The sequence below is a fragment of the Myxine glutinosa genome, chromosome 12 (genome assembly GCF_964187855.1).
Source record: "Myxine glutinosa chromosome 12, kmMyxGlut1.1, whole genome shotgun sequence".
Taxonomy (NCBI): domain Eukaryota; kingdom Metazoa; phylum Chordata; class Myxini; order Myxiniformes; family Myxinidae; genus Myxine; species Myxine glutinosa.
Window position 1 is genome coordinate 79,020,397 of NC_136272.1, and position 23,968 is coordinate 79,044,364.

At 45.5% G+C, this 23,968-nt stretch overlaps 2 protein-coding genes across 4 annotated transcripts in view; one reads left to right on the top strand and one right to left on the bottom strand.

The window, feature by feature from the left end:
• Positions 1-23,968, bottom strand: part of LOC144888467 (uncharacterized) — a 790,732-nt gene that overhangs the window by 185,381 nt on the left and 581,383 nt on the right. The gene's annotated exons all lie outside the window — the stretch shown is intronic.
• The window catches only part of LOC137437538 (enhancer of polycomb homolog 1), a 115,177-nt gene that overhangs the window by 63,032 nt on the left and 28,177 nt on the right, over positions 1-23,968 (top strand). For 2 of the 3 annotated variants that reach the window (XM_078766048.1, XM_068131944.2), the window contains 10 exons: positions 854-1,060; positions 1,339-1,487; positions 1,597-1,738; positions 2,806-2,961; positions 3,445-3,561; positions 3,687-3,832; positions 3,923-4,263; positions 4,553-4,653; positions 5,036-5,177; positions 17,888-18,392. In XM_078766048.1, coding sequence (XP_078622174.1) covers positions 854-1,060; positions 1,339-1,487; positions 1,597-1,738; positions 2,806-2,961; positions 3,445-3,561; positions 3,687-3,832; positions 3,923-4,263; positions 4,553-4,653; positions 5,036-5,177; positions 17,888-18,392 — 2,006 coding nt within the window. Of the gene's footprint in view, positions 1-853; positions 1,061-1,338; positions 1,488-1,596; positions 1,739-2,805; positions 2,962-3,444; positions 3,562-3,686; positions 3,833-3,922; positions 4,264-4,552; positions 4,654-4,960; positions 5,178-17,887; positions 18,393-23,968 lie in introns of all 3 variants that reach the window. The other variant, XM_078766047.1, reaches the window with a different exon arrangement.

A 23,968-nucleotide genomic window follows, 5' to 3' on the forward strand; every position in this document is an offset into this window, starting at 1 on the left:
GCTAGACAGCATGGAAGTGAGTGTGCGGGTACTCCTGAAGTGGTCAGGAGTCCTGCATACCTTTGTGCGATCCTGTCACCCCATGTTTTAATACTCGTATAGTTCTTTCTAAAATTTGCTAAACTTTTGACATTACAGGGTCACCTCAGTTATAACATCTAGGTCAGAATCCTCCTGGGTCACCTGGCTTCCACAAGGTTCGGAGCCTGTATTGTTCGGTGTTTTAAGGTTTCATCTTACGATAATTCACCGAATGTCTGTCTGTCCATTCGAAGGTCCCGCAAAAACGGCTGAACTGATCGCAACGATATTTTGGATGGGTATTCCTGGGACCCCTTGGAGTAAAATACGCTATATTGTTTTTCCATTTTTTCCCCAATTTTCCAAGTTTTCCAATTTTCCAATTTTCCAGTTTTTCCAAACACGGAATAATATTTACCGATATAAACAGTGATGTGGCTTTTGTTGAAATTCTACGTACCAGGAGAGAGTAAATCGACTCCTGACGAACTCTTCCTATATAAACGCGTGGCTCCGAAGTAACAGGTGTAGCGGTCGCTTCCGTTTTGCAGAATTCAATCTTTTTTCAAAATGGGCGCCATGTACTGTTTAGATTTTGATGATTTGCGTGTGATATGATTCAACGGATGTTTATATGAATCGTTTAAAATAAAAAAAGCCTTCAATTTCTGAAATTTTGCCTTTTCATTTGGGCCTCCCAATTGAAGCCCAGCCCGTAGGGTGGGTACCGTTGCTAGTACTTTAAATGTATACTAGATTTAAAATTGTGAACGGGCAAGGACAGCTAAGTTTTACTTTTATTTATTTATTTAATCACTGGTTGGCCTCACAGTTGGTCACACTGCATGACGCAAAGCTACTGCTGAAAGAAGAGGACGAGGTGATCAGCAAAGTGCATGGCTACTGGCGTGAGAAACGGTTGCGTTGCAAGGTTGACAGCCTCATTCCAACAGTGAGGCAGGACAGGCGGGAAGGAACTGCCACAGTGAATCCCTACATTGCTTTTCGTCGCCGCACAGAGAAGATGCAGACTCGTAAGGTGTGTTGAAGGTCAATGATAAAGCATCTCCCTCGTTCCAGCCATATATCTTTGGATGTACATTTGTGCGCTGTTTATCTCGGGTAATGAAACTGACAGACGAGTGTTTTGACACACAACTTTTGTGGGTCGTGCGCACTGCACTTTATATAAATAAATAAATAAAAGTGAACTTCCTATTAATTTTTTTTCTCAAGTCAGATATGTCTGTTGGCTGGATACATGATATTGTTTATTTTCTTTGCGCTATGGTTGACACTAATCCCATGTTCAATCAGAACCGCAAAAACGATGAGGCGTCCTACGAGAAGATGCTCAAACTCCGTCGCGACCTCAGCCGAGCGGTGACTATTTTGGAGATGGTGAAACGGCGTGAAACGAGCAAGCAGGAGCTCCTGAAGCTCACATTGGATATTGTCGAGAAAAGGTCTCGTATACCTAAAACGTCGGTGTCTCGTGTGATAATTACCCTCCACCTTTTTTGTTTCACTTGTGCTCATCTTTTTATTTCACTTTATTTATTTTTTTTGCAACAGGTACCAACTTGGAGACTTTGGCGGAGAGCTGTTGGCTGAGATGGCAGCAGCACACGTGGACAACCTTCACCACCCCTGCGGTTTCTCCTCCACTATGGCCAACGGAAACCAATACCGCCACCACAATTACCACTCGTTTCTGGTACTGCTTACAATGAATGAATGAATGAATGATCGTTTTAAGGCCATTTTCCCCACTAGAGCGGGGGTTAGCCTTGCGGGCCCCATGACAATCATGGTTCCCTGTTTGAGGCAATGTTTTTATGGCCGGATGCCCTTCCTGACGCCAACCCTTGGTCGCCTCTTACGATGCGCAGGGATACGGTGTACTTATTCTAAACCGGGGTACACACCGGGATCATTCATCCCAGCAAGCTGGTACTCAATTTGCCGACCTCGGAAGGATGACAGGCTGAGTCAACCCCCCTGGCGTTAATTCAGCGATCGACCGGGATTCGAACCTAGGACCCCAAGCCGGCACCCTAACCGCTAAGCCAACTGCTTACAATGGTGTCCTATTTGTATTATTCATTCCCAAGCTTGCACTTCGGGGCTATTTACTAGTACACATGCAAGGATATAGGAGAAAGAGGAGCCTGTCTGGAGGGCTTTAGCTGGAGGTGTGGGGAAGGTTGGGGGGGGGGGGGCGAGAGGGGAGGCATGAAATTGCTTACGACCCTCATCAACAATTATACTTTACCTCTGCCATTTCAACTTCATTATTTGTATTTATCAGAACCACCGGCTGTGCCATACCTGTACCTTTCATTTGTGCTGTACTTGAGGGAATCTATGTGGGTGCATTATATCTTCTGTATAACCGCTAAATAACATCGATATTTTGGGTACGTACTTGTTTGCTCGACAATGCTTGAAGCTGTGTGTGTCCTGACATGTTTTATTTTAAAAAATGTTTTGTCAATTTTAAGTAATCGTCTAAAAATTGTATGATACCTTAAATTAATTGGCCGAAGTCCGTTGTCGGTACAAGTATGGTCGGATTTAAATATCCCATCAAACTCGTGTCAATATCTTCCGCACTGATTCGTAAACGTATGAAGCTGAACCATTTTGCCATTTCCCTGTTTAGTTATTGTAACATGCAGATTGTAAAGCTCGTCTTTTAGGGGTACTAGTTTGTTGAGAAAGAACACTTGCTTTCCTCATTTATCGAAAACCTTCACTTCATTAACAACTGTGTCATTGTAGGACTGTGCCAGCGAGGTTTCGCGTCCGAAGAGGAAGTACGAGAAGAAGAGGCAGCGAGGAATTTCTCGTGTTGGAGGCATGGTCTCTGGAGCTTTTACGGAGAAAGCCCTCAACCAGTACGACTTTCACAGCTCTGGCGATGAGTCTGGAACTCAGGTGTGAAATGACTGTCGGACAGGAGAGTGAGGTCGACGCTTGTAACCATACAATCGTTGCACCTGAGTTTGTTTTATTATCGCTGAACTCGTGTTACCTGAACACTCTTTGGATGGATGTTTGACATCGTCCGAGTTGTTACGAACACAACCTTAATTCCATGTTTTTATTTACAATTTATTATATATTTTTGTAATTGTCGAGTTGATCATGTTGGCAGTTTTGGTAGTTTTTTTTCACTTTATTACCTGCAAAGAGTTAATCCTTAGGGAAAACATAAATTGGCCTTATTGATATTTTGGGAAGGAAGCATACCTGATCTCATGTTTGAATTTTGGTAAACGCAGGAAGAAAAAGGTATGTATTGCTCAATGTGATTGTGTCGCCAAGGGGAGGGATGCTTCGTTTTATTCTTTTTCTTGTGTGTTTTCATGTCTATGAACTGCATGCTTTTGTTTTTACATCAACTGGCATCATTTGCAGGTTCCCTCGTCGGAGGAGGATGTAGAGGAAGAGGAGCTGGAGCAGGTAGACACCGAGGTCTCCAATCCAGATGGTCGATTCGCCTTCCGTCGGCGGCATGGTTGTCTCTACCAAGCGGTGGGCACCATACCAAGCTTCGATGCAATACATCACAAAATCTTTCCACCGCAGTTGTATGTACGGCGGACATACCAGTTCAAGCAAGAACTTATTCAACTCCATTATGTTTTGTGTGGGAGCAGCCATGGCCTGATGGCATAGGAGACTGGCCGTGGGAAGGGGATGGCTCGACTTGCGCCTCGTCTCGTTACCGCTTCAGTCTTACGACATTAGCTGGGATTCCTCATCGCGTGGGCCTGATACGACAGCGCGTGGGACGTGGTGGCAGGTAGCAGTCGCACCTGTTGCCTCATCCTCTGTTGCTGCAATAACTGACAAATCTGCCTAATAGTGACGTGGTGGTGTGTGTGGCTTTCAGGCTTGTGTTGGACATTGCAGGCAACCAGCATGACCGCCAGTACCAGAACATTCATACCAACTTCCTTTCTGTGGACACTTTCACGACACAAAATTGCCACTCTTCCGCATTTCCACCTCCTTCAGATCCCTCGGCCTCCGTGCCATCCTCGCGACCTTCCAGTTCCTCAGCGTCGCTCTTGTCTGAGCTGCGAGCGGGCCGTTTAAGGCATTTTACTCCCCGTGGGGGAAAAACGGTTTGTCACAGGCACAATGAGGGGCACGCCCATTGGTGTAAGCGGAGGCATCACTCTCCGCTTATGGAAGGAGATCCTCTGAGAGGCGATCAATGTGCACAGAGAGGTAAAACAAAGCTACTGCTTTTGCCATCATGAAACGTTTGTAATTTTGGTATTTGTTACACCGCTTTATGAGCCTCTCACAGCATAATTTGTCCTGATTTTAGTTTGTTTATATATTGGTCGTGTTATCTTGGATCCTTCATTTTCATTCCTAACTTGTGGAATGATAATTGTTTATACATATATATTTAATTACTGTACTTTGCTTACTACTTTAGCAGTTGAATGACTTTATTTATACCTGTTGGCAGTCTCAGTAGGATGTTCTCGCAATGTATTTCCCACACTAGGTATAACGGAGCAACAATTTTTCAGTCATCGGCAGCAACTTCACGCCATGCAACGGGACCAGCTCGCTGCGCAGTATACGGCCAGCACCATAACCACAGAGGTACATCACACAGTATGCTATCATTTGGCCCGACGGTACCACATCATATTCTTACTCCATTGCCCACGTTTTCCAATGATAGCCCCCTCCCTCCCCCGCCTCACCCTCCTCCCACCTCGCTCCAAGGCTGGATGCTCCAATCGAGTTTCAAATCTACAATCGTGAACAAATAACCCACCACATTTTCGTAACATTGCACGACTTGCATAAGCAGTCAACTGGTGAAGTACACCAGGCCCAACGGCTCAACCTACAGAATTCCCCCACTTATTCCCATTCACTCTCCCCCTCCTCCCCTCACCCTCAGCCTTCGTCCAACAATCGCCCTCACACTTCTCCCCCCATGACCACCCGCCTCCCCACACACCCTACCTGTGGCCAGGGCGGGCGGTGTCTGGATACAGACAGTGTGCTGTTTGCTGTCTCTGCTGTCGTGGGGCCCGGTGATGTTGGAATGCAAGTGACGAGGGGCGACGGCATCAGCGTATTCTCACCCAGTCCCAACGGCCTGCTGCCCATAGCAGGTAAGGAATTTGCCAAGCCCAGAATTTCACACACAACTACCAGCACATTTTGTTTCATTAAATAAGATGTCCCTCATGCACATTGTTTATCTTTTATATTTCCCAATATTTGCAATGGCAGTTGTAGTCTTCGCAATATCATGTAACATGTGCTGTGACTGTCTTGGAATATATTTTAACCATTTTATAAACCTTCTGTTATTCATCTCCAGCACTATCACAAACCTGTGGTTTCCCACACTGTGCCGTCTCTTGTGCAGGCGCAAAACTATATTCATCTTTACTTGATGAAACAAACGTGATTTTGATATGAAGCTGATTTATAGCTGAGTTTTCGGAATGATGATTGTGTATCTTGAAGGAGGCAAAAAACAGGAATTTAACTGGAATGACATTTGGTACAGTGCATCCCTCCACCAGGCTGAACTGTTCACGTTTTGTATCCCACTGATAGGCCGGATCTGCATCCGGACCTGAACCAAAATCGAATCGGCTTGTTCTCGTCACCGACCCAATCCATCCTCCTAGTTTTGTCATAATCTGTCAACAAAGTTTTGAGATATCGTGTTGTATATCGTTTTTGGCCCCCTCACTCATGGGTGAAGATTCACTCGATAAATGAATTTTTTTTATCATATCCGAATATATGAATGAATGAATGATCGTTTTAAGGCCATTTTCCCCGCTAGAGCGGGGGTTAGCCTTGCGGGCCCCATGACAATCATGGCTCCCTGTTTGAGGCAATGTTTTTATGGCCGGATGCCCTTCCTGATGCCAACCCTTGGTCACGCTCTTACGATGCGCAGGGATACGGTATACCTATTCTAAACCGGGGTACATACCGTGATCATTCATCCCAGCAAGCTGGTACTCAATTTGCCGACCTCGGAAGGATGACAGGCTGAGTCAACTCCCCTGGCGTTAATTCAGCGATCGACCGGGATTCGAACCCAGGATCCTAGGATCCCAAGCCGGCACCCTAACCGCTAAGCCAACACCAGGCGAATCTTCACCCAAATCAAATCAACTACTCCTTGTAACACACCCAACCTATCCAACAATGCATGTTTCATCTGAATCCGTCAACTTTTTGAAATATCCTGCTCACAGACAGACAAACAGACTGGGGTTGAAACATAACCTCCGTCCACCGAAATAGAGTCGTGATAAATTTCCATCTCTCCAAAAGAGCTTCCAAAAACCTCGGAAAATGTGTATAGTTATAATTTACTTTCTTGGACCATGATTTCTTGGGAGAAAAATAAACCTGTAAAAACACCCCCAATCACCTCCCGACAACCCCCCTCGCCCCATGTCGTATGGAAACCTTGTATTCATTTACATGTAAAGTATTTTGTTTTTTGCTTAATCTGGGAGGTTGGCATTTAGATGATGACCCTGGGCAAGTTGTAAGAAAACTGGTGTGCAGTTGGAGCTGATCACACGTTTTATACGAGTTAAAAGTATCCCTCAAATTTTAGAGGAATTGGATCGGAATGTGCTTAAAAATTTGTCATTAAATGGATACAAATGTGAACGAGTCCCACGTAAGTGAACGATTCATTTATTAAACAGATGTTTGGTATGACAGAACTTTAATATACAAGAAAACAAACACGACAGAATGACAATAACACAGAAGCTAGCTTTTCGTTCTGTACTCTTCAAGGCGATTCACAGCAAAGAGACCAGAAGAGATGAGAATGAGTGCATTTATAAGCATGTCTAAGGAACCGAGACACCGATTGGTTCTTCAGTCATGACGTAATTGGTGTTCTGAACGCCCATTGGTTGACCTAGTCACCACTGTCCCGGGCTCTGGCTGGATGTCAGAGTTGTCAGAGATGACGCACCATTTGCATCATTACCTTGGACAGCGGTCGAGGAAATACCTTTAATCTTTCCGTGTTGAAAGAGAATGAGAGAATGTACGAATTCCTTTTGATGATACAATGTAGGGTCCGTGGAATGGATGAAGATTGCTTCTAACATACGTAGATGTATCGTACTGCGACCTCGGCTCAATATCTTGAACATATCTGCATTGTACATATCTCTTTGCTGTGAATCGCCTTGGAGAGTTCAGAACGAAAAGGTTTGGTATTATTGTCATTATGTCGTGTTTGTTTTTTTGTACATTCATTAAATAACTCGTACAAATGAAAACAAATCATGATTCATTCAGCAAAATATGAATACTTACCTTATACTTGTGTACTGGTGTTCCTTTGTCGCTACACTTTATTCCGTATTAACTCTATTCCTTGCAGACTTTAAAAAAATGGTACGTGCTGCTTCCTTGCTTGACATTCAGTATCTAAAAGGATAAGAGCATGGTCAATCCTCAGTTTGACATCTCTGGAGAGGAGGGAATTCCTCCTTAGGAAATGCTCCGCTAAGTGCGGTGAGAAAGGTCGCGCCATAGTTTTGACACTGCTGGTGCCCACCCATAGTGCCCCAAAAAAAGTCGACACTTCCCCCAAGTTAATTGGCTGTTTGTATCGTCTTACAGTGGTGCGAGTGCGCGCGCATGTCGTCTCCATATGCGGGTTTCAAAAGGTGGATGGAGTCCTTTCAGGTCTCGAAGTATCCATGCCTGTTTCAGTAAGGTATCACGATTCATGGACTAGTTTGTGAAGTTTTCTTGGTCTCAAAGTTTTGTTCCGAGGGCTCTTTTGAGAATCGTCACCGAGCCTCGGACAGCTTCCAATTGCAGTTTGTTTGTCGTAATATTTCCAGGGATGCATTTTAAGATCTCTATAAGGTTCTTTTTTTATTCTTTTTATTCTATATTTATTCTTCAAGGTTCTTTAAAACCCTGGTGTTGGGCTAGCGGCTAGGGTGCCGGCTTAGGATCCTAGGATCCTGGGTTCGAATCTCGGTCAATCGCTGAATTAACGCCAGGGGGGTTGACTCAGCCTGTCATCCTTCCGAGGTCGGCTAATTGAGTACCAGTTCACTGGTAATTCCCTGTTTGTCGTTAAAGGCGGCAAAAAGGGTTGGCGTCAGGAAGGGCATCCGGCCGTAAAACATTGCTTCAAAAAGGGGACCAAAAAACAACAACAACCACGGTTCCCGAAAAAGGCCAACCCCCGCTTGCAGGGAAAAATGGCCTCTAAAGGTGATTTTTTTTTTTTTTAATAAGGTTCTTTTTTTATCATTCGCGTTGCTCCAATAATCATTGGTACAATTTTGGTGCTCTTCAGCTTTGAGGATCTTTTCACTTCATTTTTGAGGGCTTGCTATTTGGTCATTTTCTTGTGATTTCTGTGTTGTTTAGGCCAAAATTGCTGGGGACTGACACCTCAATTAGCAATGCCTTGTTTTCTTTTTTTGTACCTCAGTACTATATCAGGTCACAATGCTTTGGTTTCCCTGGTGTTGGCTTAGCGGTTAGGGTGCCGGCTTGGCATCCTAGGATCCTGGGTTCGAATCCCGGTCGATCGCCGAATTAACACCAAGGGGGTTGACTCAGCCTGTCATCCTTCCGAGGTCGGCAAATTGAGTACCAGCTTGCTGGGATGAATGATCACGGTGTGTACCCCGGTTTAGAATAGGTACACCGTAGCCCTGCGCATCGAAGAGCGTGACCAAGGGTTGGCGTCAGGAAGGGCATCCGGCCATAAAAACATTGCCTCAAACAGGGAACCATGATTGTCATGGGGCCCGCAAGGCTAACTCACGCTCTAGCAGGGAAAATGGCCTTAAAACGATCATTCATATTCATATATTAATGCTTTGGTTTCTATGCTCACGCTTGATGGGATCATTAAGTCATACGTGAGCATTACTTCCTTGTTTTCAGTGATTGATTTTGGTTCGTTTCCAAGGAGTTTTCTGGATTTGGGTTATTGACGCTTTTGCAGATGTGACAGTGGGTTACTCGACATACTTGTGCCTTTTATTTGGGTGGACAGCTGTTCTGACACGAGTTTTTTTTTTTGTTTGTTTGTTTTTTAGACTTGGCATTTAATATGGGAAATTTTTTTTTTTTGACATAGGTTTACTTTCTGAACTCGGTATATCAATCTGGTGAGTTTCTTTTACCCTTCGGTGATGTCTTTGTTGAAAGAACATGTCACTGATTGTCTTTCACAGCAAGAAGGCAATAACAGGATTATATCACAGGTGGCGTGACAAAATGTAAGGACAGGTACATTTGACGATTGGCTTCACAATCGGGTATATAAGGGTTGTTGCATTCTGTATTAGTGGAAAACAACTGCTGCACGTCTACAAAAGTTATTGCCGCTTCCTCTGGAGATGGTCCGTCAACTTGACAATGCTGTTTATCATGGAGTGGTGGCTTTACAAAATTCTTGCATGAAACAGCATGCTATTGCTTGGCAGTATGGCATCACTCAAGGTCAGGTGTCAAAGATCCTGAAACGAAATTCTCAGAGGGGTGTCCGTACTCCAATACCGAGGCCAGGACGTCCACGCAGAACCACAAGGAGAGATGATTGCCAGCAGCACCGGTTAGTCTGCAATGGCCGTACCAAGTCAGCTAATCAGCTTAGGGCTGAGTGGCAGCAACTGACAAATGTGCCTGTATCCAGAAGGCTAGTCAACCAACGACTGGTTCAAGCAGGCTATCGTGCCAGGCGTCCCCTGAGAAAGCCACGCCTGACCAGACAACACAGCCAGCACCGATTGCAGTGGACCAGAGAGCACCGTCAATGGCAGCCAGGACACTGGAATCACGTGACCTTCAGTGTCGAGTCTAGATTTCTGGTCTATCGTCAAGATGGCCACGTCCGAGTGCGCAGACAAGTGCATGAAGCCCACAACGAAGTTTGTATAGTGCCAAGAGTACAAGCTGGAGGTGGTGGGGTGACCGTTTGGGCTGCTTTTCATGCAGGGGGCAAAACTGACCTGGTTGTTCTGAATGGAAACCTGAACCAGTTCAAGTACAGGGCCATTCTGGAAGATACATTGCTTCCATTTGCTCGTGCAGCCTTTCGAGGAAACTTTGTCTTCCAAGATGACAATGCACGGCCTCATCGTGCTCGCATGATCCAACACTTTCTTGCTGACCGTGGTGTAGAGCATATGGAGTGGCCTGCCATGTCCCCGGATATGAATCCGATAGAGAACTTGTGGGCAGAATTAACGCGTCAAATCGACAACTTGAACCAGCAGCCGACCTCTGTGCGTGAATTGCAGCAGGCTGTTGTCACTGCAGGGCAAGCGATTCCTGTCCAAACCTTGGCAAATCTCGTGAACAGCATGCCTCGACATGTACGTGCTCTCCTGAATGCTCGTGGGGGTTACACAAAGTACTGAACTGTAATTTTACTGTCCGTAATCCCAGTCATAATTTAGCTTTTGTTTTTGTTGAAATTTTTTTTGGCTAATGTGCAAAATAAAGAGATACTTCTGGAAAACGTACAGAAGTTTAACACAGTACTGTCCGTGAATAGAGTTCGATATCAGTTTACATCACTTTCAAGGATCAATTTATTTGCTTCGAAATGTCAAATGTGGTTTTTGTTTCTTTTAAAGGTCACATTAACAAAGTCTAGAATAATTTCAACATAATTCCAATGAACTTTTGGTTCTAAGTCATCTTGAAAAGTAAGTTCACCCCCACAAAAAAAATATTCCATATTAAATGCCAAGTCTGTATATACATGTGGTGGAGGTGGCTTGTACTTTCTGTTTCTGCCTTGCAGAACCTATACTTGTCCGATTAACTCGGTCCTGCCATTTTTTGGAAGCCGTTGGTGTAGTGTCCTTGATCTTTGGCATTTATAATGATTTGTTCTCCATCCCAGTTGAGCTGACCTCTCATTAACCATTTCAATGAGCCTTCTTTGTCTATCCCCAATCTGTCCAACTCTTAAATATATATATATATATATATATATATATATATTAGTATTTTTTTTTTTAACATCTCCCTGCTCTTTTGTCGTTCTCCCAGTTGTCGATGAATATCTATTGATATTTCGTTTTTTATTTTTCTTTCTTTTTTGCAATTTTTGGGGCTGTACTTGTTTCGGTTTTTTGTGTGACATCTTCCATTCACACCCGTTTTTGGAATTTTTTTGCTTGGGAATTTAGGGATAACTTCACTGGTTTGTTGTCTTCTTGTTTGCTTACAAATTGGATTCGGTGGTATGTTGCCCTTTTTACGTAATATATATATATTTTTTTATGTAGAAGGCTCCAGGCACAGACTATGTCGTTCTCATCGAGGCCAGGCCAAATAAAAGGGCTGCATTGATAGAAAAGTAAAGAAGGAGAGAATAGTCTAAGAAACTATTCTTAGACTATTTGGCCAACCCTACAGTTGTCATTCTGTGCACTTCGTTGAGTGCCATTAGGCCGTCTCCTTTTCGTCCTTCTCGTCTCGACAGGTACATTCGCGGGATGCATTGACTTTTGAATTTGTATGATGCTTCGTTGTCTAGCTACTGTATTATTGTATTTGGGTCAATTTTGATGTTGTCCGTTTTTGTTGGTCTACCTGGTATGAATGTGCATTTGGCACACTTGTCTACGCCAAATTCCTTATGAATGTCTGTTTTTGAACAAACAGCTGTTCACCACCATCTCTTATGGTTCACCACCATCTTCCCCCATCCAAAACCTTGATCTTTTCTATCCATGTTAATTCATCCCAGATCCACTTTTTTGAAACACCGACTTCTTTCCTGGAAGTCCGAGCAGGGTCCATTTGTTTTATACCTCTCCCACTCCCTGCCTCTTCACGTGGGTGAAACCAAAGCTTTCAGAATCATTGGACTCTCCCACGATGAAGCTAACTCTGAGAGCCTTTCACTCACTCACAGCAGGCAGGTTGGTGGTGTTTCTGTCTTCTACAGACTCCTCTCCGGCCTTGCTCCCCCAGCTCTGTCTGTGCTCTGTCCCTCAAATATTCCTACAGGTCGCACAAGATCTGCCAGCAACCCCTTCTGGTGAAACTGCCAAAATCAAGACTCTCTGCTCACCTTCACTTTTTCATTCCTCTTTTCTCCCGCCTCTGGAACAAACTCCCTCACTCTCTTCAATCCCACTCCTCCATCCAAGTCTTTAAAACAGCTGTTCACCACCATCTCTTATCTTCCCCCATCCAAAACCTTGATCTTTTCTACCCCCGTTAATTCACCCCAGATCCACTTTTATGAAATACCGACTTCTTTCCTGGAAGTCCTAGCAGTGTCCATGTGTTTTATGCCTCTCCCACCCCCTCCCCCCCATTCCCATGCCCTCCTCCCCAAGCCCTCTCCCTCCCACAGATCTCCCAATGTTCCTGTTCCCCACTGTTGTACTTGTGTGCTTCCCTCTCTCCCCCCCCATCTTGTCTCCCGCTCCCCTTATTATATGTTTTATGTGTCGGTTTTTTTTTTTTTTGTCATTAAGGTTAGCTCTTACACGAGCCTCGATCTTGTATACAAATTTTTTTTTTAAATATGTTGTCGGGGTGCTGTTTCACTCACTTGAGTTGTTCTGCCATTTTTTTGTCATTTGGTGCAAAGAGTTTAAATCATCCATGTGAAGTAGATTTGTCACCTTTTTTGTCCTTTGGGGGCGTTCTTGTATTTGATGTCAGGGTGTATCCATGTTCTTGCTCGTTATTGAGGTTGCTGATTGGATCCAGGGCCAGAGAAAACAGGCGTAGTAAAAGGAGACCGTCTCCCTGGAAGATTCCTCGATGTGTTCACTCTTGATATTTTGATCTTTCTTTGTGAGTGCTGTAATATCAATGGTATTCAAAAGCTCCATTGCTTTCTCTATCAGTTTGATTATTTGGGGTTGATCTTGTACAATTGTATGCATTTTATCATCCATGAATGTGGGACACTATCAAAATATTTTTTGTAGTCTGTCCATGCTGTGGATAATTTTGTTTCTCTCGTATTGCGATTTTCGAGTATGCGCTTGTTTAGTAGGAGGTGGTCTATCATTTCGTAGCATCGTCTTTTACATCCATTCTGTTGTGCCACTCGGCCTCCTTCTTGTGTTCGGTGATGGCATATCATTTCTGTGATGATTCTCATCAGGAGTTTGTATGTTGTTGGCAGACAGATTATTGGTCTATACTTTTAAGACAGTCTCTTGATACTTTGGGATGAGGAAGATGTTACCTAGAAGAGCCACTCATCCAGGGTCTCCTCCCCTTGGATAAGTTTGTTGATTGCTCAAGTGTAGTGATTTTGGAGAGCATCTAGTTGGTTTGACCAGAAATTTGGAATTCCATCTGGGCCTGGGCTTTTAAGGTTTGGCATCTTTTTTTTTTGTAAGATATAGCCTGGCGTTGGCTTAGCGGTTAGGGTGCCGGCTTGGGATCCTAGGATCCTGGTTTTGAATCCCGGTCGATCGCTGAATTAGCGCCAGGGGGGTTGACTCAGCCTGTCATCCTTCCGAGATCGGCAAATTGAGTACCAGCTTGCTAGGATGAATGATCACGGTGTGTACTCCGATTCAGAATAGGCACACTGTATCCAAGGGTTGGCGTCAGGAAGGGCATCCAGCCATAAAAACATTGCCTCAAAACCAGGGAAAAATGATCGTCATGGGGCCCGCAAGGCTAACCCCCGCTCTAGCAGGGAAAATGGCCTGAAAATGCCTATTGTTGTTGTTGTTGTTGTTGTATCTTTGAAGATAAATTGCGAAAGATGATGGAAATAGAGCCTGTGATTGATGCTGTGAAGAGGAACAGGTTGAGATGGTTTGGTCATGTGTTGAGGAAAGATGAAAGTGACTGGTTGAGAAGAGTGATGGAAATGAATGTAGAAGGAAGTAGAGGACGGGGAAGACCGGGAAAGATTTGGCTGAAGATGGTGGAAGAAGAAATGTGGGCAAGGGGGTTAACAAGGGGAGATGCAGAAAATAGGGCAAAATGGAGAAGATTGTCATGGGGACCGCAAGGCTAACCCCCGCTCTTGCAGAGGAAATGGCCTTAAAATGCATGTTGTTGCTTCTTTTTTTTTCGATTTTTACATTTTTTTATTTGTATACAAGATCGAGGCTCGTGTAAGAGCTAACATTGATCACAAATAAAAACACATAAACGGACACATAAACGGACACATAAAACGTATAATAAAGGGAGCGGGAGACAAGATTGGGAGAGAGAGGGAAGCACGCAAGTACAACAGTGGAGAACAGGGACATTGGGAGATCTGTGTGGGTGGGCGTGGGGGGGGGGGAAAGGAAAGGGGAGGGGGGCTGGTAGAGGTATAAAACAAATGGGCACTGCTAGGACTTCCAGGAAAGAAGTCGGTATTTCAAAAAAGTGGATCTGGGGTGAATTAACGGGGGTAGAAAAGATCAAGGTTTTGGATGGGGGAACACGAGAGATGGTGGTGAACAGCTGTTTTAAAGACCTGGAGGGAGGAGTGGGATTGAAGAGAGTGAGGGAGTTTGTTCCAGAGGCGGGATAAAAGAGAAAAGAGGAATGAAAGAATGAAGGTGAATCGAGTCTTGATTTTGGCAGTTTAACCATAAGAGGGCTGCTGGCAGATTTTGTGTGTCCTGAAGGAATATTTGGGGGACAGAGCACAGACAGAGCTGGGGGAGCTAGGCCAGAGAGGAGTCTGTAGAAGACAGAAAGACCACCAACCTGCCTGCGGTGAGCGAGTGAAAGGCCCTCAGTCAGCTTCATCACAGGAGATTCCAATAATTCTGAAAGCTTAGCCTAGCTTAGCCTCACACCTAGCTCGTCTTCACGCTGTTGAAACCAAAGCATTCAGAATCATTGGAATCTCCCGCGATGAAGCTAACTCCAAGGGCCTCTCACTCACTCACCACAGGCAGGTTGGTGGTCTTTCCGTCTTCTACCGACTCCTCTCTGGCCTTGACCCCCCAGCTCTCTCTGGGCTCTGTCCCGCAAATATTCCTACAGGTCGCACAAGATCTGCCTGCAACCCTATTATGGTTAAACTGCCAAAATCAAGACTCTCTGCTCACCTTCACTCTTCATTCCTCTTTTCTCCTGCCTCTGGAACAAGCTCCCTCACTCTCTTCAATCCCACTCCACCCTCCAGGTCTTTAAAACAGCTGTTCACCACCATCTCTTATCTTCCCCCATCAAAAACCTTGATCTTTTCTATCCCTGCTAATTTCACCCCAATTCCACTTTTTTGAAATACCAACTTCTGTCCTGGAAGTCCTTGGTGTCCTTGTGTTTTATACTTCTCCCACCCCCTCCCCTTCCCACACCTCCTCCCTCCTCCCCTTCCCACACCTCCTTCCCCCAAGCCCTCTCCCTCCCACACATCTCCCTGCTCTTAAATGTTGTGTGCTCTCAAGTGTTTGTGTGCTTCCCCTACTCTTGTCTTCCGCTCCCTCTTTTTATATATTTTGTTTGTCTGGTTGATTTGTTTGTGAAGTAAATGTCAGCTCTTTCACGAGCCTCGATTCAGTATACAAAAAAAAAAAGCTTTGGAAATGATTTTTTGGATCCAATCTGCCTCTTTGTTGTGTTATTTTGGATCCCCGTAGATTTATTTCCCAAAATTTTCGAGTGTATCTTTCTCAGGAGGGATTTGACACTTTTTTCTTTTGTTTCCCTCATTTGTGGACGAATCTTTTCGGTTATTTTCAAACTGCAATTTTGTTTTGTCCCTTTGACTTCGTCATGGTTTTTTTTTTCTTTCTTGCAATTATCTCTATTTTGAGTTTGCTTTCAGCAGCCATTACCTCGAGCTCGCTCTTCTTTTTTTTTTGTATTTGATTTTTTTTTACTGTTTAAATTATCCTCATTCTCAGTTTCTCCCTTTGTGCTCTAGCTCCGTTTTCATGCTGTTGCCTGGTCTCTGTATGGGCTGATTTTCTCTTGTTGTAGTGTTGTTTTTATGTTATTTTTTCTTGGTTGAGTGTTTTTTCCCCGTTGCAAAGCACATTATGTGGAGTTCCTTTAATGGGGATGATTTTGGTACAAATGTCTTGAGGGCTTTGTTGGTTCTTCCAACCAGCATTTTTGGCTGTTGTTTTCTATCTTGTATAGTTGTGGTCTTTCCCTCGATGGTGTCACTCTCATCTCCACTATTATTATTTTTTTGACAGTTCTTCCAGTCTTCACTGGTCCTCATCATTCTCATCCTCCTCTCCTTCCTTCTGCCTGTTATCATCTGCCATTCTCGTTTTCATTCCCTCTGTGTAGGTGTTTCACTCGGTGTGTGCGCGTGTGTGTTATGTGCATGCGTCACTGCGTCAGCCCCACTACAAGCTTTCGATCCTGTTACAAAAAGGCTACTTGCCGAGGAGAGGGAAAACTCAGAATTAAAATCCACAGTGGTAGTTTCATTTTTTTTTCCTAACTGACCTGGAGGTAGTACCACTATAGTGACCTTCATTGACCTCTATACAAAATATAACGTCTTCTTAGGGAAGTGACGTCACCTTTTCTTCAGTCACCATTTGCATGGGGAGACCACGTTTAAACGAAGCAATTTGCTTTTATCATTAATGTGTTGAATACGTGTATCATTAAATACTTGCATCTCTAAATAAAGGGTGCAGCCTGGTGTTGGCTTAGCGGTTAGGGTGCCGGCTTGGGATCCTAGGATCCTGGGATCCTGGGTTCGAATCTCGATCGATCGCTGAATTAACGCCGGGGGGGTTGACTCAGCCTGTCATCCGTCCGAGGTCGGCAAATTGAGTACCAGCATGCTGGGATGAATGATCACGGTGTGTATCCCGGTTTAGAATAGGTACACCGTATCCCTGCGCATCGTAAGAGGCGACCAAGGGTTGGCGTCAGGAAGGGCATCCGGCCATAAAAACATTGCCTCAAACAGGGAACCATGATTGTTATGAGGCCCGCAAGGCTAACCCCCGCTCTAGCAGGGAAAATGGCCTTAAAACGATCATTCATTCATTCATTTTTCTAAATAAAGGGTGTCTGGAACAAAGTTGTCAATGATTGATTTCGCGTTATGTAATGACACTGAAAACATGCCCTTTCCCTTGTGGGAATACGTAACAGTCCATCCGGACATGCATCCTTTGACCATCATGCGTTTTGTGGGCTTTATGGAAAACAATTTACCAGTACCTTAAATACAGTAGCTTTGGAATTAGATATACATGTGTATGTAAAATATACAAAATAACTAATTTTAGATATTATAATTAAATTAGCAAAATATACTGCTTCTTTTGTATCTCCTTGATCATTAATTTATGGTAGCCTGGCCCCCTGTGGTTATGTCACTTTCTGCATGGTAAAATACTGTACCGTATAACCTGCACACGAGTTTCGTCCACAGTTGGAATTTTTGGACCTTTTTTGCATATAATCCTCCGTGTGTGTTATGTGCGTGAAAATACGGTATTGCATAATCTAAAATTACAATTGGTCATCTGAAATTTTATATTAGCAGTAGCAGCAAAAAGCTGGGCTGAGCAGGATGGTGTTTTGACGTGATTCCTTTGTGAATAGTCTTTCATTCATGTACGAGACATAGTCGTCATTCACATTGAAATGCAACCTCATTCAGCTCCTTTGGAAAAATTACAATCTCTATGCAGTCATGGATAGGATTAACCTGTTTTGGCTTAACGTCTTAAGCCTGTGTCCTCAGGTTTCTGATGTCCCAGATTCAAATCCCCTCTGCTTTATTGAGTTGTTCATTTTTTACTTATGCCTTCGTAAATCATAAAACGACAAAACTGATGTCTATGACCGTAAAGTCCTTGGTTTACATGTGATTTATCTGACACTCGCACTCCCCACACCATTTTGTTTCCATCTATAGGTGCCCCAAAGCCATCCATCAGCCCTGGAACCTTGTCATGTTTTATGCCCACTTGCCGCTCACCTTCCCCACCACCTACTGGCCTCATCACACCAGTGACTATTGGTCCAAATTCTGCTCTGGGCCTTACACACAGTTTACCAAGTCCCAGTATGACTGGTGGCCCTATTGCTGGAGTGGTCACAGCCTGCCCATTTCCAGGAGGAACTTTGGCAGGGCAACCTCAACATCCTTCCCCGGCAGCCTTCCCACTTCCAGGCTTGCCTCCTTGCCCTGTCGCAGCACTGCCAGGAGTTATGCGTGCCTCACTTCTCTCTACTCGACCAATGGTGGCTGCACGAGGGGTCTCTCCAGGAGTTAAGGTTGGTGCATTGGCACCCATTAATGCTGGTGCACCTCCCCGGACTCCATCAGCACCTCCACCCTCAACTATCAAGTTGGCTACGGCCGCCAGCGGCTTGGCAAAGGTTTCCCCAGTCGGATCGGTGCTCTCCAACCTACCAAGGCAAGCCCACAACTCCACTGTTGCACAAACACTGGCTTTTTATACTACAGGTTCAAAGTATTATTGCTTCACTCTGAGTTTTTTTTTTTTGGTTGTTTTTTTGTTTTTTTGTATACATGATCGAGGCTCGTTAAAGAGCTAACATTTATCACACAAAAAGTCAAACCGACACATAAAACACAAAAAATAAGGGTGGAGGTAGACAAGATGAGGAGAGGAGAAGCACACAAACACAACATTTGAGAGCAGGGACATCGGGAGATCTGTGGGAGGGAGAGGGCTTGGGGGGAGGTGGGAGAGGTATAAAACATATGAACACTGCAAGGACTTCCAGGAAAGAAGTTTGAATTTCAAAAAAAAAGAAAAAAAAAGAAAGTGTATCTGGGGTGAATTAGCGGGGGTAGAAAAGATCAAGGTTTTGGATGGGGAAGATAAGAGATGGTGGTGAACAGCTGTTTTAAAGACCTGGAGGGAGGAGTGGGATTGAAGGGAGTGGGGGAGTTTGTTCCAGAGGCGGGAGAAAAGGGGAATGAAAGTGAAGGTGAGCAGAGAGCCTAGATTTTGGCAGTTTAACCATAAGAGGGTTGCAGGCAGATCTTGTGCGACCTGAAGGAATATTGGGGGGGAAAGAGCACAGAGAGAGCTGGGGGAGCAAGGCCGGAGAGGAGTCGGTAGAAGACAGTAAGACCACCAACCTGCCTGCGGTGAGTGAGTGAAAGACCCTCGGTGTTAACGTCATCCTGTTAACTGTTAGTCGGCTCTTGCGACACACAGGGAATTACCAGTGAACTGGTACTCAATTTGCCGACCTCGGAAGGATGACAGGCTGAGTCAACCCCCCTGGTGTTGATTCAGCGATCGACCGGGATTTGAACCCAGGATCCTAGGATCCCAAGTCGGCACCCTAACCGCGAAGCCAACACCAGGCTTTTTAATATATATATATATATATATAAATATATATATATATATATATATATTTAAAAAAAATAATATATATATATATATATATATATATATATATATGAGGAGAGATCCAAGCGGTTCTTAATCGTGCCACGCTTACCCAATGATGGAAATCACAGAAACGGTCGAATTTGGAAGAAAGGAAGAACAGAATTTATTTACACAATGTACAATGGTTCAGCAGAAGAAGACACAGTGCAGTCCTTAAGTACAGTTTTAACTTATTCCCAAGACAAACGGGCCCGTTCACACTCGGACACACTCACACGGGGTTTGCAGACGAAAATCAGCACGTCCAGGGATGGCGTCCGGGCAGCTTTTCCTCCGGTCCCCAGCTCGCACCGCGAAGTAGATGACAACAGTAGACGGCAGAAGCTCTCCGCGTGTCGTTGGCGCACGGGATAATTACGGGGCGAACGGTAGGGTTGGGCTTTGGTGGTTAATCACTCGCGTGGCTGCGTGTGTAACGGTTTAATCGGCGCTAACAATGCGCTTCCAAGTCCTCCTCACAACTCCGGGTCAGTCCTTTCAATACAGTCCTAGACTCGAGCGCCTGCCTCTCCCTTCTCATAACTGAGGTGGGGGCCTCGCGCAAAGGGTTTTATTGCGACGCCCGTGGAACCCTCTGGAACTCACCAGACGTTCTTCACCACGCCCTATCACGCCATGCCCTCCGAGCCCTGGTTGGCTGGGAGCCCTTACCGTCACCGCCTCTGACGTGCTCCTCGACTCTGCCACACCCCGACCCCGCGCTCCTCCCTCTTTCCAGGCCTACCTCGTGTCAATTGACTAGTTCGAGCAAACTAAGGGCAGCGAACGCTGCTGGCAGCCAAAGCGTAACAAATTGTGGGTAGCCAAAGCGTAACAAACTTGAGGGATGCCAAATGGGGCGTGGGATCGATTATGCCCATGATGGAATTGGGGGGGGGGTGGCGCAAAGATGAAAGGGACCGAAGCTCATTTCTTTACACAATGCAGATGTTACTTGGGAAATGGCCTACTCTTACACATACTATGACATCTATATAGTAATAGCATAAGGACTCGACTTTGTTATCCCTTTTATGCCGTACCCAGTGACTCGATGCCCACGGCACTAATGAATTTACGATCTACGAACCGCGCTCTTTGTTTATCACGTACAGCCATACTCAAAAAATCTGAATTAGCCGACGTTGGGGCCCAAAAGCATCCGATTAACTGCCGATACGACGCCATCTTATTGGCGTCTGCTGGGTGAAGGCGAAGCAAGCCGTCCACTGAGTGGACAATCCTGAGCATGCATTTGTGCCGGTGTCGTCGATCGCGCTGTACGCTAACCTCATCAGGTGGGTTTACCATAATTTCTTCCAACCGCGCTCTTTGTTTATCACGTACAGCCATACTCGAAAAATCTGAATTAGTCGACTTTGGGGCCCAAAAGCATCCGATTAACTGCCGATACGACGCCATCGTATTGGCGTCTGCTGGGTGAAGGCGAAGCAAGCCGTCCGCTGATTGGACAGACGAAGGCGAAAGCAAGCCACATCCTCCCTTCCGTGGATGTTCCACGGGTTTCGGCTAGTAACTAATACTCTAAGTGGGCCTACGTGTTGCTTGTGGACTAACTATGGGGGGCAACCCTTTAACCTTTAATGATGTCATATGTACAACTCTCAAAACCGTATCACTGCCCCCCTCCTTTGCCAGGCTCATCCCCGAGCCGAACCCACACAAGTGAGAACGACAGGTTTTGAGCAAGGGTCAGGACTACTTTTTAAATTCCGTGTGGCACTTAGGTGTGGTTCCCCTCTACATTTAATCTAACACCCTGTGTGCGACGTTTTTACAACACTAGATATGTCCCACCTACTGTGTTGTGTACTAACTTACAGACTCACACCCACAGCTAACCGAATTGCGGAAAGAAAACTTAAACTAAACATAAAGCTGGTGGGGAGCATGTTATTTACAAGACTAACTAATTATTTACATCTCTACAACCCAGGACCTGTTCTTTTGTGGGAAAGAAATTTTGGAAGGAGAGAAACAGAATGCAATGCACTGCACCAATACACCAGAATAAATGCACAAAAATGCACAATCAGGCACAATCACATTTCATTAATAAATGTCAGATTTTGCTGCTGGGCTGCTGCTTCTTGCGTCTTCCTGCTTCGCCTTCGGTGTGCCGTAATAAAACTTGAAGTCTTCCTTCCTGACACACCGGAGTAAATAAAAAATGCACAACCGTGTCCGTTTTTATTTATTAGCAGGGCCAATCTCATGGTCCATCTGCGTGACTTTGACGACACTTAAAAACCAGTGGTCCGCAGGGCAAGATAATGTTTGCAGCAAATGTCTGCTCAGCCAAGATGCCAGGCCACAGAACGTGTGGTCCATAGGGTGTATTGGTGCAGCAGCAGGTAGCAGGGTGCAGCTGCACAGGTGTAGCAAAGTGCAGCCGCACAGCTCAGGGTTCCTGCACACTCCCCTCAACAAAAATATGGGTCCATGGGTGGGGAGGTAAGACAAAGCAGAGAGTTAGCGGAGGCAAGGGCGCAAGGGTACACACAATACAAGGCAATGTAACATGAGGAGCACGGGAGAGCGAGCAGAGAAAGCTCGTCCCTAGCCGTACGTAACCCCCCATGTCAGCCTACACTACCCTTGCCCTTCCCTGTATTTACAATTTACAAATTCGTCTCTACGTTTTGTCTCCCATATCCCCCTCTATGCCAAATTCATCATCCAATCCCTCCCAAGAAGGAAGAGATGGAATACCACAATGTCACACTCACGTCATGATGCGTCTTTCCCATCCAAACATTTGCAAAACCTGGTGTGGAGTTCTGTCACCTTGGTGAGTGGATGTGGATGGTGCAAAGAGATTTCTCATCCTAACTATACTCTAATAACATTAACTCATTTAAACTACCTTGGGTCGTGCCCTGCCAATTGGCATCTTTAAACTATGTGGTTCTAAAAACCAATTCCCATTGACCCACCCTGTGGTGCCCTCCAAATTTGGGGTCTCACTCCCCCAATTTTTCAATACTTTGCCTTCGCACAATTTCGGGGCTGGGTCGTGTGGCTCCACCAGCAGGTCTACCTACCTGCGCACCTCCGCCACTGAAGTCGCCACCCGAGCTTACCATGATCCTTACAACTACCCTAAATCGGGGAAGGCCCCTCCTGACTCTCTCACTCACCCCTTTGATGCCCTCTCTGGCATTGGGCTACCCGGGTCCTCTCCTAGGAACCTCGGGCCCCACTGAACACTACTCTGACTCTAACCGGCTCCCAGAGCCTACCTGCGGCCTCACCTGGCCGACAGACTACCAGTGGCGAAGTGCCCCAATAACTATACTCACCAATTAAGCCCACACGCCCAGCCATTTCCACAGACTCATGCACCCCTCAAAGCAATACCTTGCTACTACCTGCACCACAGGTGTCAATATCCAACAATTTACCTAATCCATCTACCAAACTTAAAACTACCCCCCCCGGGTATCCGTGAAAGGGTCCATCTTCCCCCATGCACTCCTTCGCACCATGCACTCCACACCACTAATTCCACACCATTAATTCCACACACCAAGTATTCTCACCATTTATTCCTCACTTGCACACCATGCAAGTCCATTCACTCAACACCATTCCATTCATCCTCAATACACCACTTATACACTTCTACACACACACAGCATCATCTAACTAGCTACTTCCCTCTAATACTCGTGCTTTCCCGTCTTCCCTTACACTAAGCACTTCCCTTGTCATTAACATCCATCTGGTCTGACTACGTCCCCTCTACCTGTACAAATGTCGCTACTTAAATCTCAGTCTCCTACTGTCATTTACTAAATCCCTAACAATTATCCTAGCCCGCCCTCGGCTAGTTTTCACTGCCAACTGCCATCCCCATAATCTCTAGCTCATGTGCCCAAGTGTCGAATGGTAAAGCTACCATTCGCCAACACTACTGCCATTTGTCCACTATACTTGAGCCTCTCGGTGCGGAAATACATCATCCCAGCTCGGCTTCGAAAAGCCGAGCAATGCATGTGGGTGGTTGGTCTCCTGTTGGTTGGGTCCGTCCGGCATTTTCGATTCAGGAGAGGAGGCATACTTGGGCCAAGGTTCCAGGCACCATCCCTGCGCAAGGCTTTGCAGCCCCATGCACGGTGGCCCAACCTCCCCCGGTCGGAGCACCGCGCCCGCCAGGGGGCGAAGGTCCGACCTCTCCCTCTCCTCGAACCGTGCCGTTCGCCTTTCCCGCTTCTTCGATTCATTTCCCGATTCTACCTCTGCCGTCTCTTCGGCCCCAATTTCCATTATAATTTCTTTTTCTTTTTCCTCGACGACCGCCGGTGCCAATAAAATTTCATTTTCCAACTCAGCGGCCGTCGGCTTTTCCATACCCCGTGTCGCGATTTCTACCCCGGTCAACTTGACTGCGCTCTGCCCAAGCTTGCTCTTCCCGCGTTTCTCACACCGCGCTACCCCGTCGCGTACCAGTGCGACTTCCTCGCTCAACATGTGATCAATGTCCTCCCCCATTTATTTTAGGTCCTTCTTTGACTCTGCCATCATTTTGTCCACTTCACACCTGGACTTTTTTTATT